This window comes from Notothenia coriiceps, unplaced genomic scaffold (genome assembly GCF_000735185.1).
Source record: "Notothenia coriiceps isolate Sejong01 unplaced genomic scaffold, NC01 NC01_scaffold00036363, whole genome shotgun sequence".
NCBI classification, from domain to species: Eukaryota; Metazoa; Chordata; class Actinopteri; order Perciformes; family Nototheniidae; genus Notothenia; species Notothenia coriiceps.
Window position 1 is genome coordinate 192,617 of NW_011369064.1, and position 17,859 is coordinate 210,475.

The 17,859-nt window shown below is 39.2% G+C and overlaps 2 protein-coding genes across 2 annotated transcripts; one reads left to right on the forward strand and one right to left on the reverse strand.

The window, feature by feature from the left end:
• Positions 1-1,826: 1,826 nt before the first annotated feature.
• On the reverse strand, positions 1,827-9,760 carry xrcc4 (X-ray repair complementing defective repair in Chinese hamster cells 4). The gene is made up of 5 exons (XM_010792176.1): positions 9,624-9,760; positions 8,878-8,934; positions 4,668-4,803; positions 3,694-3,911; positions 1,827-1,850 (listed from the first exon to the last, which is right to left on the reverse strand). The coding sequence occupies exons 1-5, from the start codon at positions 9,672-9,674 to the stop codon at positions 1,827-1,829; spliced, it is 486 nt and encodes a 161-aa protein (XP_010790478.1). The 5' UTR covers positions 9,675-9,760.
• A 13-nt stretch (positions 9,761-9,773) lies between these two features.
• tmem167a (transmembrane protein 167A) lies at positions 9,774-13,956 on the forward strand. Its single transcript, XM_010792170.1, has 4 exons — positions 9,774-9,866; positions 11,393-11,502; positions 13,020-13,054; positions 13,164-13,956. Exons 1-4 carry the CDS (start codon positions 9,864-9,866, stop codon positions 13,232-13,234), a joined length of 219 nt encoding a protein of 72 aa, XP_010790472.1. The 5' UTR covers positions 9,774-9,863; the 3' UTR covers positions 13,235-13,956.
• Positions 13,957-17,859: the final 3,903 nt, after the last annotated feature.

The following is a 17,859-nucleotide window of genomic DNA, read 5'->3' on the forward strand; positions in this document are numbered from 1 at the left end:
AAGCATACAGAATGCATTAAACAATCATAAAGGGAAGGTCTTATGTTATAATGGTTTCATATTAATTATAGATTTACTAGCTGACTAAAAGGACCTCCCTCAAAAAGTTATTTCGATAAACAATTTAACGTTTGAAAACATAACCTTAGGCTCTGGTACATTTAGATTGATATTTAATATGATATATGCCTGTATCACAACTGTTTCAATACCGCAATGAGTTGTGTCTCAATTTACAGAGGATCAGAGGCTGGCCACCACACTGGAAGACGAAATAACTGTTTTTTTTAAATATAAAAGGAAACCATGATGATCTCCAATGTCTGCAGTTCGGTGCCAGTAATATAGCTATTTGTTTTTAAAATCCACAGAGGCATGCTATTATATACACATGGCACTGGATGGTGTTTGGTGTAGGACACAAAAGTTGAGAGAAAGAAACATCTGCCACCAAGCATTGTAGAAATGCTGCTAAATGTAAAAAAAATTAAAAAAAGAGGTGAACTTCAACAATTAAAAATAATGTATACTTTCGTGAAGAAAGGGAAGAGAAAAACGAGCCACATTAAAGTTGCTAAAAGTATTATTATAATTGTATATGTAAGGTTTTTGCTTTTGGCCCACACATTTTTGTTTGTGTTTACAATCCTCAAATGCTGTGAAGGAACAAACACATTCAAAACAAGCATGTATTGTAAACTTCACACTTCATCATTTGGGATAACTCAATCATAACATAAAAACATTGACTTGTGGCGTAATGCTGCACAGCTGGAATCCCCAGTGAACAATAACACAAGTGCTTTTTGACAAACATAAAACATTGACAATCAGTGTCACATGCTTTCACCCAGACTCATCCAGAATCCTGTGGCTTGAATTGCCACAACTGGAAAGCATTAAAGCCTCTGTCTCCCTGGATCGAAAGTCAGTCTGAAGTGAGAAATGTGCAGCTCAGTATTCTCAAACACAGAGGGACAATATTCATAAAATGATAGGAAGCCTCTGGATCCCTGTTCCAACATGTGTGTGACCATCATGCTTATTGTCAAAGGGCTTGATAGCATTTTCCTGTTTGTTCTTGAAAACTAAAAGAGAGGCAACACAGGTATTAACTGATAATGTCAAATAAAGTCTGCCAGGCCTTAAACTTACATACTGTGCTCCTATTGTGTAATCAACTTGTGTAAGGGAACATCTCTAAAACTCTCTACAGACAGAGACGATCCTTTAACTCTAATAACATGTTTCAAAGTCCTTAGAAGTTTAGGTGTCTGTTTAAGCAAGTGTCAGAACTAAAATATTTAGTTCTCCATCAATGACAGATTGTTACTCAAACAGACATTAAGGAGGAGATAATTTCTGACTTGGCAATGTAAAACACCTGCTTAGTAGCAATTTAACGAGGAACACCCAAATGGCATTCATCATTACAACCTCTGGGGTCATATTCATAAAATATTAATGTCAGGGTAAGTTTGCCACCTGTTTTGTCTCCAGCCTATTTTTTCCCAATCCCGAAGGAAACTTTTGGTAATTTCTGGCTGGGAAAATATGTTCCACTTTTGAACCTCTAACGTGTTGAAAAAAGGAGAAAGAAGGAGAGCAGGAAAAAAAAGAAGCAGGTGTTAAGCAAAAGTGGTAGTTAGCACTCAATGACACACACACACACACACACACACACACACACACACACACACACACACACACACACACACACACAGTGATGAGTACTCTCAGCAACATTATGAGCATTAAATACATATTTGAAAAGCAGACTGGGAGCTGGACAAATTTGGACAACTGTCAATTATATTTTGTGTGGTCTAGTTGCTCCTTTTGGCTTCCCCCTGCACAAATGAGAGAGATGATTTATGTCACCTTTGAAATTGTTTGATTTGGAATACAATAGTCAAATGATGGCTGCTGTATATTTGTGAGTCGCTCTTGTGGTTGGTGATGTAATCAGATCTAAAAGTGATTTAATAAAGGGTTACAAAAATCAAAGCATTAAAAATCCATTGCAAACTAAAGTCAAAATTGATTATCTTGTATTCCATTAAGAAAGCCCTGTGTGTGTTTCTCAGTGTGAAAGAGAAGGCATAAAAACACAACAAAATATGTATTGCTTAAAATGTTTGTTCTTTTGTTTCTTGATCCATTTATCATTTCATTATCAAGATGATCTTTCAAATGTCCCATCAAAAATAATTGTTTTGTGAAGAATGTCAAAGGCCAATAGCCTGGTTGTCTCACCTAAGAGACACAGTATGTCTGCACTCTGCACATGTCCAGACACGGAAACATGCACACATAGAGGCACACTTGTATACCCAACACTCACCGACACAAAAAGAGAGCCAGGGGGAGTTGGGGAAAGAAAAGAATACGACTCTAATCAACTGTTGTCTAAGATTGTTAGATGGGACTGTCCTGTTCATAAATCAGAGTTTTATGGTCTCTAGCTTTCCTAACCCCCTTGGCCTTCACCCTCTGGTCTCTGTTGCCTTCACATCAGTCCCAGGACCCCTGGTGACCTGCCTCCCGGAGGCAAAAGCATCCTCTCACGAAAAGTAACACCAAATCAATTGGAAGCACTATGACCTGTACTCCTTCCAACCTGTCACTCACTCTGAGCTATGCAAGAATCCCCTTAGCACAGCTAGTCATGTATGTTTCTGTCAGAGACAACATCAATTCAAGAAAAGATGCGCTTTTATGTGGGGAACCAATTGTTTACATTAACTCAAGCTAGCTCCACCTTACCATTTAACAAATCTTCAATCAGCAAACCTTTTTCCCCAAATGTTTATGAGCTGTGGCCGTTAGACAACTGCCTTATTGCTATTGGACGACTGAATGATTCCTATCTCTGGCTTTTTCCAAAGTGGCCTGAAGGCAACCAAGCCATTCTAATTCTGCTTTAATGTGGGGACAATATAAACCTCATCCTTTTAACAGCCCCCTGTAAAAAAAAAAAAAAAGACTTTCTTTCTATTTAGTTGTCGTGAGATGCGTTTAACCTGAGGGGACAGAGACACAGGGGAGTGCATGATGTGGAATTTAGGGTGAAGTACTGATAGATTGACATCATTCAAATGCATTAGAGCTAATCTGTAGGTATAGATTCCTTAAACCACCTTTAATTAATGAGTAGGCTATACGTCTTTCGGTACGACATGTGTTATCTATCACTGAACAATGAAACAAAACAGTGAAACAATTTCAGTCAGTGTCATCAAACTACAGATAATAAAATATAAATGAATATGTTTGAACGTTTTTGAAGAATAATGTCATTCACGTTACAAAGCAATTGTTCAGAACTGCGCATAGGCGACAACATGCCAGATAACGTTTAATTGCGTTGCAGCCGAAGTTAAGTCCGGTACACCCTTTTTTTTCTTTTTTCTTTTATCTTTTAAATCAACCCTACTTTGTTTTTACCATTCCCCTCTGCATTGACGACACTGCTGTGCTCAAGCAGCAGCCCGATATAAATATAAAAAATGAGCCATGCACTTTAAGCAGTGCTGTTGTCTCTCTGAAAACAGCCTTCAAGCTGCTGATCCTTGTCTCTTATATGACCTTTAAAACCTAAATACATAAAGGTTTTGTCCACTAGACCATATTTTTAACCTTGAAGATTTTATAACACGGTATAATATGAATCTACCCAAAGCTTTTGCTCACCGAGATGTCATTACAGATCTTCTGATATGAGAGATGGCAGTGATCTGTTGTGACGTGGAATGAATACACAGCCTTGTCTCCTTTTCTCCTTCCTCCTCCTCCTCCTCCACTTCCTCCTCCTCCTCCTCCTCCTGTTAGCGCTTGAAGAAGATCCTCAACATATCTGTCCCTTGTGGCTCCCAAGTCGTTGGCTTCTTTTGTCACCTCATCTTCTGAAACTGAACACAAATAAAAGGCATTTTTCTCATTTTTGCATCATTTTCAAGTGTTCAGTTGAGAGAAAAGCAAAGAGGTGATGGCAGACTGCAGAGCAAAGCTATAAACATTAATTATGTGGCAATGTGTGAATACATGTGAAAGCAGATTTAAAAAGGAAGCGTTCGGAGAAACCGAGGGGAATGTCATCAGCTGTTGCACAGCTGCTCACACGGGGCTCAGGGTCCCAATTAACACATCAAACACAGAAACACTGACGACCCAGAAGCCCGCACATAGCTGTCACAACCCCATCTCTGCCTGTCAACTCTGCAGATGGACGGCAATAGAAAACTAGAGAGCAGTTAAGTTCCAGGTGTCCTTCCAGAGAAAAGGTACTAATGTGCATATGTTACAACACACACACACAAACACACACACACACACACACACACACAGAGAGAAAATTGACTTGCACATACAAAGACAAGCCTTGTAGAGTTTAATCTACTTTCTACACCTGTAAGCTGCAGCACAGAGGTTGGAAAGGATGATGGAACAAGGTCACTGCTGTCCCTCTGTTTAAGGACTAACAGCTACAATATTGTGGGATGGGGTCAGCCAGGTGCCTCCACAGTTTGGACGGTCTGATGATGATGCTAACCTGGTGACAACCTAGTCTAATCAATGGTCAAAAGATTGAAGTCTTTGTAGAACACACAAGCCAACAATTGTAGGTTCCTCATCTGTTTTTGAGTTTGCATATGGGAAGTCTTTACCCTCTCCGATCCACGCCGAGTGTCCATCGGTGAGAGCTAATGTGAATCCAGCACCCAGGTCTACGGCCCAGTCCACTCGCAGGAAGTAGGGGGTGGCTGCACCTACAGAGATCTGTTGGACTATTCCACTCATGACCTGCAGAAATCAAAGATAGGAGATGAGAAACTCTAACCATAATGAATACATTTTCCAGAAACAGGTCCGTGGCCTTGTGTTCAGGTTATGACGTGTGTTGGGATCATGATTTGGACCTCTTACCAAGCCAATTTGATTTTACAAGTTTGTGTTGAACCTCCAGTTGCATCAATGAGCCTCATTGTTTTACTTCTTGGATTTGGTAAAAACATGTCCCTGTGTGTCTTTAATAGGGCTCTCTCTGTGTTTTTGGCAGGTTTTTTGGTGCGGGGTTGGGGGCTCCCTGACCTACAGCAAGTTAATTACAAGCTATTAAAGATAAATAGAAGTACAATACCGAAAAAGGCCAAGTTGTTGTTTGAATTTAGTCAGTGTGAAGAGAAGAGCTATCCAACAATCTACAGTACATCTATTGAGTCTGAATACCCTTGAATCACACAAACTACATCAGTTTGCACAACAAGATTTAAGTCTGGAAACATCCCTCTAGTATGCTCAGTAAAGCATGTCAAACTCACATTGCTTTGTCAAAAGAAATCAAACTATATGATACACTGTAGAAGAAAGTTGAACCATTATTTAGCTGCAGGGATTAATAATAACCTTAAACTTGATTTGGACCTTGTGGACAGTTGGTGGAAAGTTAGATAGTAGATAGGGAGAAAATTCAACATTTCCAGAAGAACCATAATGTTTGAAAATAGCAAGCAAGGGACGATCACAGCCCTGCAAGTCATGGGTCCTAGCATTCAGTGATGTTTCATCATACTCTTCACTAAATCATTATTTGCCAATACTAAACTCCTCTACATGCTGAGCGAGCCTGTTTGCTAAATGTCACATTGCCCTCGGAGGCCTTATGCGTTGGCAAACCGATTCACTGCTGCAGTTAAAGTTAAGTATCCTTCCAGAAGCTGACTTTGTTCAACAGATCATTTACAACCGATGTTGATCTAAGGGTTTCAATATGATCCATGACATTGTTCCTTACATGTACTGACTATTCTTCTTCTCAGGGGTCTTGAGAACTTTTACTTTATTACGGATGTCTAGGCTAGAACACGTGATTACTGCTTCCACGTGAAGTGAGAGGTGAGTTGAACATCTCCCCTGCTTAACTACAGGGCATAGTGTGTGGGGATACAGGGAAAAGGACAGCTAAATTGGTACTTAGCTAAGCTGGACATGTTTTCAAAAATGAAAAATGAGCGCCTTCGGACTCGGTGTTACAAGTTAGGACGTGACAGCACGTAGTTTTGTTATTTTATTCTTTCTTTGCATCCCCCATGCTATATGCTGACAGAGCAGGTGGTTAAGGTTATTTAAAATGAGACATTCAGCAGAGCCCTGGCACACTAAACCTTGCAGCAAAGTTGACCCTTTGTGCTTTGAGAAGGGGTGTGGCTGGACGAAAGGGGATGAACAAGATGAGGGGGCTGAAGGGTTCAACTTTAACCTCATAAAGTGAGCCCAGCTACTCATTAGTTACTGTAACATCTGTTGCGCAGGGACGATGACCCTGTGGTAAAGACAGAAGGACACTCCAATTAAATAAACAGCACTGTATGTCAGGAATGGTGAGCCGCGCAAACCTTCAAAGTCAATCCCAAAGCCTTACCGTTCAGTAACTCAGTTGGCGGACCAAACCACAGGAATGCTTAAATCATCAACGATTGCTCCCCTACAGTTTTGACACACAGCCTTCATCCTCTTAACTTCCTCCCTCTGTAATTTCTTTCCTCAACCTTTTCATTGTCATTTCTTTCACATTGCCGCATATGAAAACTGCACGACATAACTGCAGGAAGTACTAGGTAAATGAGTCACAAAGAAAGCCTCTAATTATGCATAGTGACTTAAATAAGGAGTTCATAGAGAGTAGAAAAGCCAAGGCAGTTAACTATCTGTTTAATGGGCCTATAGACAATTAGGCCAGTCTTCCTCTCATTGTCCTTCCACTGGACTTTCCCTTCATGCTTTCTACAACACAATGGCTCCAAGATTTAAAGAAGAACTCTAATGATCGCTCAGGGAATAAAGCAGTGCAGCACTTAATAGCAACGGACTGTGTCATTCGCTGTTGTTCATTGTTATTATCACGTATTAGCTAATTTAAGCCACTTGACAAATAGAAACGGTGTAAGCCAAGATAATACGCACCACCATAAATCAAGGCCTAAATGTTAAGGGTGTGTGACCACAATTTGACCAATGCTTGCTTTTACACAAACACTATGTTTAAAGAACTACTGTAATTGGACCATGGACATTTTACTACTTATACTTTTGCTGCTCGCCGAGGGGACTGTGATATAGTGTTTGTTGTTCAGGGTCCTGCTCTTTGTCTCATTGGCTCATAATTCCTGTATTGAATTCAAACATATGTTTTGAACCCATATAGTAGAAAAAGCATTTAAGATTGTTTCAGATCTATATTTAACATCTTTGGAAATGTGTATTCTGTTTGTGAGCAGCAATAGCGCTAATGGCGGCAAAATAATTTAATACAAGCTGCAACGCAATCACACCCTCGTTCACAGAAAATTAAGAGTATACAGGTATGTGCGTTAACTCGTCTAATACATTTCAATAATATAAACTCCACTGAAATTACACAAGGAACACATATGCTTCTGTTATTGAAACTTTTGAGAATAGAAACTGTACCACTGGTTATTCGCAAAGACATTTTAAATGTCTTGCAACAAAGGATAGGAGTGAGAAGCCAAACAGTGATCACACTAACTTTAACTCTGCATTCAAAACCTTGAAGATATTACTAATTTAAACAAAAGAATTCCTTTTAAACAAACTTTACTAGCCTGCAAAGGGTTGTCCTCTCGTCCTCAGCTCTTCTGTATAATGTTATATATAATGTCTGGCTATTGTCGTGGATATTTTAGACTCGTCAATACTGTGAAGATGTACAATGAGAGCAATCAATAACAAAATGGTGAAAGCAAACAGCGTTGTCTTGTTGATTCTTTAATTGAAGCGCTTCAAAAAGGTACATGTCTCACAGAGTAGTCTGCAGGAGTGCACACAGGGGAACATGTGAGTGTTTGTTTTATAGAGGACTGTTGCTGTGCAGAGAAGAAAGAGATAAGACTTTCTCCTGACTGTTATCGTGCAATGCTCTCATAGGGAGAGCCGCGTCCTCCAGGTACGACCTTGGCAGGAAGCCACCGTGTGATACAACAGGTTGAGTTGACCAAACAGTTTCTCAGCATAATATCATCATTTGGTTTTACCATATAAAGTAATATAAGAAATTGCCACTACACTATCTATCCGCATAACAAGTAATTTCATATCTCAAATATTCACCAAGGAATAAGTTGCAAGTGTAAACCCCTGCTCAGTCACAAAAGCAACTCTTAGTGAAGATTGCGGTTGTGTAAAAGTTAAGAGACCAATGCATAATACGACCACCTCTGACAGGACTTTGGTGGCGTAATTCAAATTATTACCATCTGTTCTGAATTCTGAATGTCATATTGTTTTAGGGTCAAAACTGATAAGAATCCATGTGACCATTTAAACTGCAGTTCAGCTTAATTAAAATAAATAAAACATCTATACTTTATTAAAGAAGGTTTAACTGCAATGAATAAGGAATGTTATTCCAAAAGCGTTTGAGCTAATCTTCTTTTCAATTCAAATATTAAATGATTGCACATACAGAATATACATCATGCCTTGATTTGACTGCAATATTATCAGGTATGCTCTGATGACTTTTATCAGAATTAGCAACCCGCAAGTATCAATGAATATTTGAAACTGATCCAAAGTTTCTGCAGTATCAATGCATAAGGAAGAGCTGCTCTCTCGACTCTCGGACAGTGATTCAACACACACTCTGATATGTTACTTTTAATAGAAATCTATAACAATTCCCTGAATTATCAAACCGGTAGTGAATATATGGATCTTTTTTGTATTGTATCAAAAGTTAGAAAGGCATATTGTGACATTAACTGGGATGTAGCTTATATAGTTAAATCCACTGTAAACTATAATTAATCACATGAAGAGCAATGTGAGTGTTGCTTATCTTTTGCTTTTACAAACCTGCAATCCATCGGAAGACTGTCTCTTTTTACACCAAGGTTGTGTCCAGACTCCACACTATTGCAGTAAAAAATGCAAAACATTATTTATGTGTGGTTAACAATCTGACAGATTTCTTCTTACATGAGGATCTCCCTTGGAGTGTCTGTGAATGAAGGGTTGGTGGGGATTTATGAAACATGTTTTCAATGGAATCAAGATGCTGCCGTGACTGGTTAGAGGGAAGGGACTATGTTGTGAAACTCTGAGGGAAAAGTGCACCACAAAAATTTCAGATTTATACGTCACCAAAAGAGTGGAAGATACTGTATATTATGTGGACCTATAAGAAAAAGACTCACATTTCGCTATTGGATAAAGGGATTTTTTTTTAGGGGTTAGGGTTGAAGCCTTCTTTTTCTTCGTTTTTTTGGAAGTGAACTATTCACAGCCTTATAAAATAATCATAACGTTATAGCTACTTCCGGGTTCTGCAAATGCTGACTCTGCTACTTTCCTAATATCTTTCTACTACCTTAATCACCATAACGTATCTTTACACATCCATGAATGGAAAAAAAGGTAATGTTTGTTGTAACGTAAGAGATAATAATGTACGCCTTGAACTGCAGAACGGCGAGTTTTAGAGCGTGCTGCTATGTATCCGCTTCTCAAATGTAAGTGGTTTTCACTCAAATCAGACTGAATTAACAACAATTGTAGTGTTGGTAAAACACTTAACCTACATATTTTCCCAAAAGACTTACGGTATTGTATGTGCTTACTACTGCGATGTCCAAACGAAGGCATTTTTGCATGAATCTGAAATCATTGCAGCTCTCTCCCTGTTGGCAATTATTTGACAGAATGTTCAAGCTTCAACGCCTGTGTTCTCAGCCAATCAGCAATCGGGGTTGAGCGCGTAATTACGTCACGTAAAGTTACGTTAGTTACGTCGCGTATCTTCGAGAGAGCAGGAAGTGTGATGTGGCTTTGACTTGACAAAAATGGTAAGCTTGTTTTTATTTATAACTCGCCTTGGCTCTTGTACAGCATATGTTAAGCATACTCCTTAACACACACACTACGTCTAATCAGTGTCCCGAAACACTCATAAAGCAACTAACGGCTAAAATTCGATGCAAAGCAGGATGTATGGTAAATGCTAAACTATCTCGCTAGCATAGGTTAGCTAAAATAGGCTAAAAGTTTAGCCAGTCAACTGTAAGATGAATGTTTCCGTGCTTAAATATCGTTACAATACATGTTAACATCACCATCTAAGATGCGTTTCTCTGTCAATGAGAGGGTTTCATAAGAAAGGAACAAATGCTTGAGCATTGTTATGAATGCAGCAGCGCAATTTGCCACGTAGATGCACCATAGTTCATAGAGCATCTGTGTTTGGCTTAAGGAAAAGTCTGTCGGTTTGCAGGTAACTTAAGTATTCCACAAATAACTTATTGAATTGCAATCGTAATGAAAAGCAATTGATCAACAACGTTCTACATATACAAGACATGAATCAATAACAAACAGCCTGTTCGAGGGATGATAATTAGTGCTATAGAGCAAAAAGTATGCATGAATGTACTTCTTGATTATTTAATTTGTATATGCACAATAATGTTTAATTATTGTAAAATACAAAAATATATCACCCATTTTATAATTATTAAAATAAGTTATTGTAGTTTTAAGATGGTAATTTCTGGATTAAATGAGAGCATTTTATGTGAATACTACCTAAAAAGAGACTCTTGGATGAATGCACATGTTAATGTGAGTGAAAAAAAGAGGTCACAAGACTGGTTGCATCAAAGATCATTGCAGAGCCCCTTGGTAGGGTTGGAGTACCTTCACAAGTAAACAGTTCATTGAATTAAATAAATGTATGACTCCTTGAGCGTTCTTGGATGTGTCTGTGAGATGTCCTGTACTCCATTGTAGATCTCAAACAGTGAAAGGATGACTGATGAATGTAGTGGGTGAATGAGTTTATATTATCATCATTTTGAATTGCTTACCATTTTAGAAGCCTGTCTGACACAGGTGGAAAAAGCTAGGAAATACGCTTTTAATACACAAAATCATAATTACAAATCTTCAACTAACTGATTTCTTGTGAGTTTTATATTTATATATATTTTTTTTTTAATGACTCAAACAGAGCATAATTGAGTCTCGTTCTTTTGCGCATGATCACCATATGAGATAAAGATTTGTATTATGCCAATATACCTTTTTTAGGCAGGTAAGTGATCTCATAAAATTGTAGGATATTTTTCACTGGCACCATATAGAAAAACATGTTATTTCCTTTTCCTCAATTTGGCGTTAAGTGTTTTTGACAAGTGTGAGTCCATTTGTGTCTGCAGAGCCAGCCCACATCTTTGTCACACAGGAAGAACGGCTTGTACAACAACATTCCTTATAACAACTAGCATTACATCAGTGTTGGATTTGATGACTCATTGATGTTAAGGGGCTTTAGATCCTTTCTGTACTAAATATGTAATTCTGTGTCATCTTGCAGTCGGCCATTTTCAACTTCCAGTCACTGTTGACAGTGATTCTCCTCCTGATCTGTACCTGTGCCTACATCAGAGCACTGGCTCCCAGCCTGATAGACAAGAACAAGACCGGGTATGATCAGATACTGTTTGCGATACTTAAGAAGCTGCCATTGAAGTCTTTCCAGTCATTTGAACCCTCAAATACCTGCCTTCATGTCTTCCAAGGAGACCATGTTATAAAAAGCTGCATAACCAAATCATTTTTGTTACATTAAAGTCTTAGTTTCAGGGTTAAAAAGTAATGCTTTTCTGTCACCAGTCATATCATTCAGTGCATGCTACTGACAATGCAAGGCGAGGCAATCATTCAACACACAAATGATTTGTCATGTAAAGCTTATGCATTAGGCTTCATCCTTCAAGGTCCCGTCCCCATAAACGTCTTCATTACAATAGTTTATTCCTAGGTGGTCACTTCTGTATTTCAACTTACATTAATGATATTTCTCTCTGGGGTAAAAAACAACAACAACACAAGAAATGGTCTGCGATAAAGCTTTAGCCTAAGTCCTGCAATTTCCCATCCCTATGTAACTGCCTTTAAAGAACACTTGCTTATGTTTTCAGCTAATAAGACGCTCCTCATTGATGCGAGTAAAGAGGCAGAAGGCCTAAATGTTCTTCACACTGAATCATCATTATTATTCTTGGATGTACTAACTCCATGATTCACTTCTAATAAGTCTGGCAAAGCCCAGGAACAGCCAGACGCATTCTCTCTCTCTCACTCACTCACACACACACACACACACACACACACACACACACACACACACACACACACTCTTCTCTCTCACCCAAACATGCACACACACACACACACACACACACACACACACTTCTCTCTCACCCAAACACGCACACGCACTCACACACACCATTGGAGCAGGGAGGGACGCCCTCTTCAGACGAACACATGAGACTGGCAGATGGATGGTTTAATAGTGTCCCTCTTGATAGATTTGTTGACTAAGGAATGAACTGTTATTTTTGTTGACCCATTTTGCAAATGATTCTGGTGTGGTAGGGATAGATTAGAGTCTGAGGGGAAGAATGTGTGTGTTGTACATAAAAGATATTAACATGATATATTTACAAATACATTTTAAATCCAGGACTATCCTAAATCAATCAAATACAAATAAAATGCTGACCCCATCTGGTCAGTTTGAAAGTTGGCTGGATTTGCAAACACCCACCCTCACAAAGGCCAGCAAACGCCTCAGAAAAAAGTGAAGGCCTGGAATGCCAGTTTCCCTCAGCTGTCACTGGAGATAATACGATTTGCCTGATTTCCCCCCCTCCCCATGTGAGCACCCCTGGCTTCACATGGACACTGACATCTGATAGCTGTCTGGGTTTTTGTACCAAAGTGGTCACAGTCCTCTTGTAAAGCAGGGACAGGAGTCTGACTTGAAGTTACTGTAGCTACCTCAACATATTAAAACTGCAGCCCCTTTTCCACTTTGTGTATCACCAGATCAAAGCATTTTATTATTATAGTGATTAGACGGTTCACTTTCACAAAGCAGTCAAATCATTTGAGTCTTTTTTTGTGCTTACCATTTTTCAATGTGTTTCTTTTAGGCTTCTAGGAATTTTCTGGAAGTGTGCCCGAATAGGTAAGCCTATGATTACCCCTTGTTTTACGAAACATGTTTTTATCATAATATTGCTGAAATGTTGCTAAAGCAATTCTGCTTTCAACTTTACGTCATTTCTTTGCTCCAGGTGAACGGAAGAGTCCGTGGGTGGCTTGCTGCTGTGTCGTCATGGCTTTTAGTATACTGTTCCTACAGTAGCAGTCTACAGAAAAGCACAAATAGAAACATTGGGGAAATGAAGAGACAACGAGGCATGGACAGTACGATCCTAAAGCACAACAGGACCTCCAGTGATTGTCACTCAGATAAAGTCAAAGCAGAGAGCAGTCATCACTCACCGTAGCCACGGAGAGAGTAAATGTGTCCTGTGTGGGGAGGGGGGAGCTGATAGCCAAGGAGTGTGTCTAGATCCCTCTGCGGACTCCCAGGTCCTCGTGTTTGCTAATGTGGAATGTTTACTCCGGATGTGTGTGTGTGGGGGGGGCCAACGCTTTCTGTTATCTGCCATTTAGTTGAAAGAAGACTCGGTCACATTCTGGCATCATTGGTGGGATCAAAATGACACATTGTTTGTCCAAACATTTCACACTGATTTATTTTTCCCCTTTCAGTTTGTCACAATTGCATCAACCAGTTGGACGTTTCCCACAAAAAGGACCTTTCTAAACTCTTATGCGATTCGGCCCTATATTTGTAAACAGAGTTCTTGAGGAGTGACTTAAAGTCATCTCGTCACCCTCTTTCTAACCTGCGCCCTGTTTGTTGTATTCAGAAATGGTGATCGTATTCAACAGCAAACAAAATGATACTTTAGCTCTTCAGGTGGTTACTTGTCCCACGTGTTCGCCACAAAGAGCTGCTGATGTTTTTAAACTCAGTCATTTTGCCGCTATTTATTAAAGAACCTTTTTGGAAATCTGGTCTTTGGCCGTTTTTGTCTTTTTTTGGAGTTGATGTCTGTTGTGATAATTCCACACTTTAAATGAAGTGTCATTAATAATTAGTTAAAACTTGAAAAATACATGTTGATGATAACTTACATTGATTTTGTCAATATTTTATTTTTGAGGATTTGATTACACATACTGTACATTTAAGATTGCACCTGCAAACTTGGATATAAAGTTTCTTAATACATGTTTAGGCTAAGAGGAAACAACCACCTAAAATGGGGAACTCTTCCTGTTCTCAAAATTAATATAACCATGACCAATTTTCTCCTGAATCCAAAATGTAGAGTGATTCAACTCAGATTTGGGATTCCAGTTCTGGAATTGCTCCATAAACAAATATGTTGCGAAATATATTCCACAGAGCATTTAAGGGGAATTGTTGTTTCAGAACGGTTGGATAAAACAGATTAAAAAAAGCTGATTTAAGTACAAAAACAAAATAATTCTGTACTTCCACAAAATCCAGATATCTATGGAGCAGCTCCATTATTAATATGTGATGACATCAAATGTAAGACTTTTCTGGTTTCTTGCTTTAAAAGAGTAGCAGGAAAAGTCATGAATCTTTATTTATTGAAAGGCAATGGAAATCCCACATTGACTTCTTAATTTAAAGTGGTGTTCCCCTTTAGGGATCGCTGCATTAGGTATCTAGATATCTATTTAGTTCCAGATATATAGTAGTGTAAGGTGCGTTTTGAATTGAAATCCAGGTCTTTATACATACCAAGGCTTTGATGTAATGTGTGGAAGCATTGGATGAAATTCAGGGGGCCGGAGTATACCCAAAATGTTAATGAAGAGTTAAAACAATGTGTAATTGCCGATTTACTGTGGCAGAATAAAAGCAGAGTGACATTATTTTAAATACCACAAGCAAGTATTGACTTGAGAAATAGCATCTAACTAAAGGCCTATGTATATCTTCATCCGCAAAATGGGTCAAATATATCTTGTCTGACGAGTTCTGTTTAAACAAACAGTTGCATTATGGGATTTTCCTGAGAAATTGAAAGGGGTAGAATGCCAAGTAGGTATGACTAAAACAATCCCACACGCACATGTTCTCTCTTCTGTGTGGTACAAATTGAAATAAAGGAGGAGACTTGTTGACACACTCACCTTTGATAGCATGATCACCGATGAGTGTCCAGATCCCAACACCCCCCCCCCACACACAACCTCCAGTTAGGGGGTGTGCATCCGTTTTTGGCACACCCAGGCTGAGATAAGGCATCAAGTGAAGGCTGCCGGTAAAGACGTGATTATCAGTCAGTGACGCAGATACAGGAGACACAGAGGAGCAGCTCTCAGTCTTCTGCTTCTATCTTGGGAGGCAGAGATACTGGAGGGACATCACTGGGTCAATGAACCAACTGAGGTCTGCGGTGATGATGAAAGGAAAACGATACGGAGGACCTGAAGTCACTTAGCTTATGGCTGCAGCTCTTATCATCGGTCCCATTCTGGATATTCACATAAAAACAACAAACGTCGGAGAATATTAATGGGTCATTTGTAGTGGGGTGGTAAAGGATAACCCAAAGAAAGTTAACATACGATTGGAAACTGCAAACTCATAGGCTCGCATTAAAGGCCTTTTGAGGACTAAGTCAGACTTTTTTTACTTCAACTTTTTGAATCAAAATGATTATTAATATCCCCTTTGACTGGAATAACATTAGGTTTGTTCCTGTTGTTTCTAAAATAACTTGATGCATGCGCTGGTTTGATTGGCTTATCAAAATCATATGCCTTATGCCCTATGAAAAAATACCCCTTTTATTTTCAGTAGTTCAGAACTCTGCTTTGGTAAATCATAGGTTTAGAAGTTTTATTATTACAATACAAAAGTGTGTACTCTAAATGTTAAATCTGTCCTTATTTGTGTTTCTGTTTAACCTCTGATAAACAAAACAAGACTTTATAGATTGGCTGATTCCAATTTCAATAGAACATTTTTCCTGGCACTGTGAAAATGGTTTAAAAACAATATTTAGATCTCAATAAAGGAAAAATAACATTTGCAACCAATGTAATTAAACAGTTGACTGATGGATTGCATATAAAAACTTGATGTTTATTCAAATCTGTATGTGGCTGGGAGTCATTATGTCACAATTTATGAAATCATGAACATTATATTGTCATTTTTTATGAATTATGCAAAGAAATCCATAAATTAGGCCCTCTTGGCACCACCACAATTCTAGGAAATCTCGGATCCTAATCCATAAGATTCGTCAGTGGTTTTTCATACATTATTAAGTTACATGGATAATTATGACAAATGTCAGCTGAGTCGTAAACAGCCACATGACTGATGCTTCAGAGTCAAGCCAACCTCACTGCGAGGTAACTGAGCTCATTTGGTTTCATTTCTAGATGATTCTTCTTTCTATTTGTAACTTCACTGACGATGGAAATGATTCTCAGGCAATAACAACATTAGGGGAGCTGAGACTAAATCAAATGCTCCTGAACCTCTCACTTAAGTTGCAGATGTTTCCTCAGCAGATAATCCTAATGTTCCTTGTGCAACTCTAAACTATATACGAAAAAATAACATCCACAGTAACTCATAAGTATTTATTCTGTATACATCATCATTCACACAGCTCCAGCAAGGTATGGTATTTTTCAGATTTCCCTGTCTCTTTCGTTCTTTGATCAGGAAGGAGAGTTTTCTATCAGCCGTTCTGAGGACTTCAAAGGCCATCAGGCTTATAAAGTCTCTCCTGCTGGGCAGAAGAGTCCAAAATGACCATGACCCTTTAAATGATCAGTGGAGGCTTTCTAAATCACTCCACTTTTTCTTTCTTGGAGGGAATGTAAGATAGAGATAATGACAGGAAGAGCAAAAGAAAAATACATGAATAGAGTGGATTAGTCCTTATTATAACATAGGAATATATCTCAGTAAACCAACATCCCAATAGCCCTGTATTTTGCTCCTTGGTTATTTATTTCTTTAAAATCCTGTGGCTTCTTAGTTTGTCGATAGAGAGTCCTCTGTTGTGGCTGCTTCTGGTTTCAACCACAACCCCAAACTCCTCTTTTGACAGAGGATTACAATAGAATTGGAAAGGGATGAAGCCCTCTGTAATGGTCACACATGCAGAGCACACAGCACACACAGTGACATGTGTTCTCTGCTTTTAACCCATCCTAGTACCAGGAGTCTAGTACTAGGAGCAGTGGGCAGCTATTGTACAGCGGAGCAATGGAGGTGTCCGGTGCCTTGCTCAAGGGCACCACGGCAGGGCAGGAGGTGAACTGGGACCTCTCCAAGTAGCAGTCCACACTCCATATTTTAGGTCTGGTCGGGGACTTGAACCGGCGCCCCTACAGCTCCCAGTCCAAGCCCCTACTGACTGAGCCACTGCCTGACCAAAGGCCACAGCATGATATATAAAAAAAGCTTGACATCACATTCATACTGTAAAGCCTTTGTTCTGTCCTCACTTCCTCATTAGGAAAGTGCAATCTCTGTTTCCAGCCTTTGAGGGAACAAACGACAGGAAAATGTTGCCAGCTGAAAGACACCAATATCCTCTGAGTAGGGCAAGTCTGGGTCGGCTGGCCTGATGACAATGTGTGACAATATGCTGGGTACTTTTTTATAATAGACACTGTAAAGATTAAACATGAACACTGTATATTAGCTTACAAAGTCCAACCCTGGGTCCCAGCCTTCTAGGTCACTAACTCCTTCCACATGTAATCTTTTACCAGATATTTTATGTTGACAAGAGAGAATTTTAAACTTAGTCCTGGCAGACAGCTCCCTGTGGCCACAAAACTGGGGCACTGCGTGTCTCCTTTGAAGGTGGCATTTGCAGTTTGCTCAGAGGACATCTCACTCCATGC

Excerpts from the sequence above, each read along its gene's own strand:
- xrcc4 (XM_010792176.1), bottom strand. The coding sequence starts at position 9,674 with ATGCAAAAATGCCTTCGTTTGGACATCGCAGTAGTAAGCACATACAAT. Across the intron at positions 4,804-8,877 it reads AGTCTTCCGATGGATTGCAG|GTCATGAGTGGAATAGTCCA; the intron begins GTTTGTAAAAGC and ends TGATTTCTGCAG. Across the intron at positions 3,912-4,667 it reads CTCGGCGTGGATCGGAGAGG|TTTCAGAAGATGAGGTGACA; the intron begins GTAAAGACTTCC and ends ATTTGTGTTCAG.
- tmem167a (XM_010792170.1), top strand. Across the intron at positions 11,503-13,019 it reads ATAGACAAGAACAAGACCGG|GCTTCTAGGAATTTTCTGGA; the intron begins GTATGATCAGAT and ends TGTTTCTTTTAG. Across the intron at positions 13,055-13,163 it reads CTGGAAGTGTGCCCGAATAG|GTGAACGGAAGAGTCCGTGG; the intron begins GTAAGCCTATGA and ends TCTTTGCTCCAG.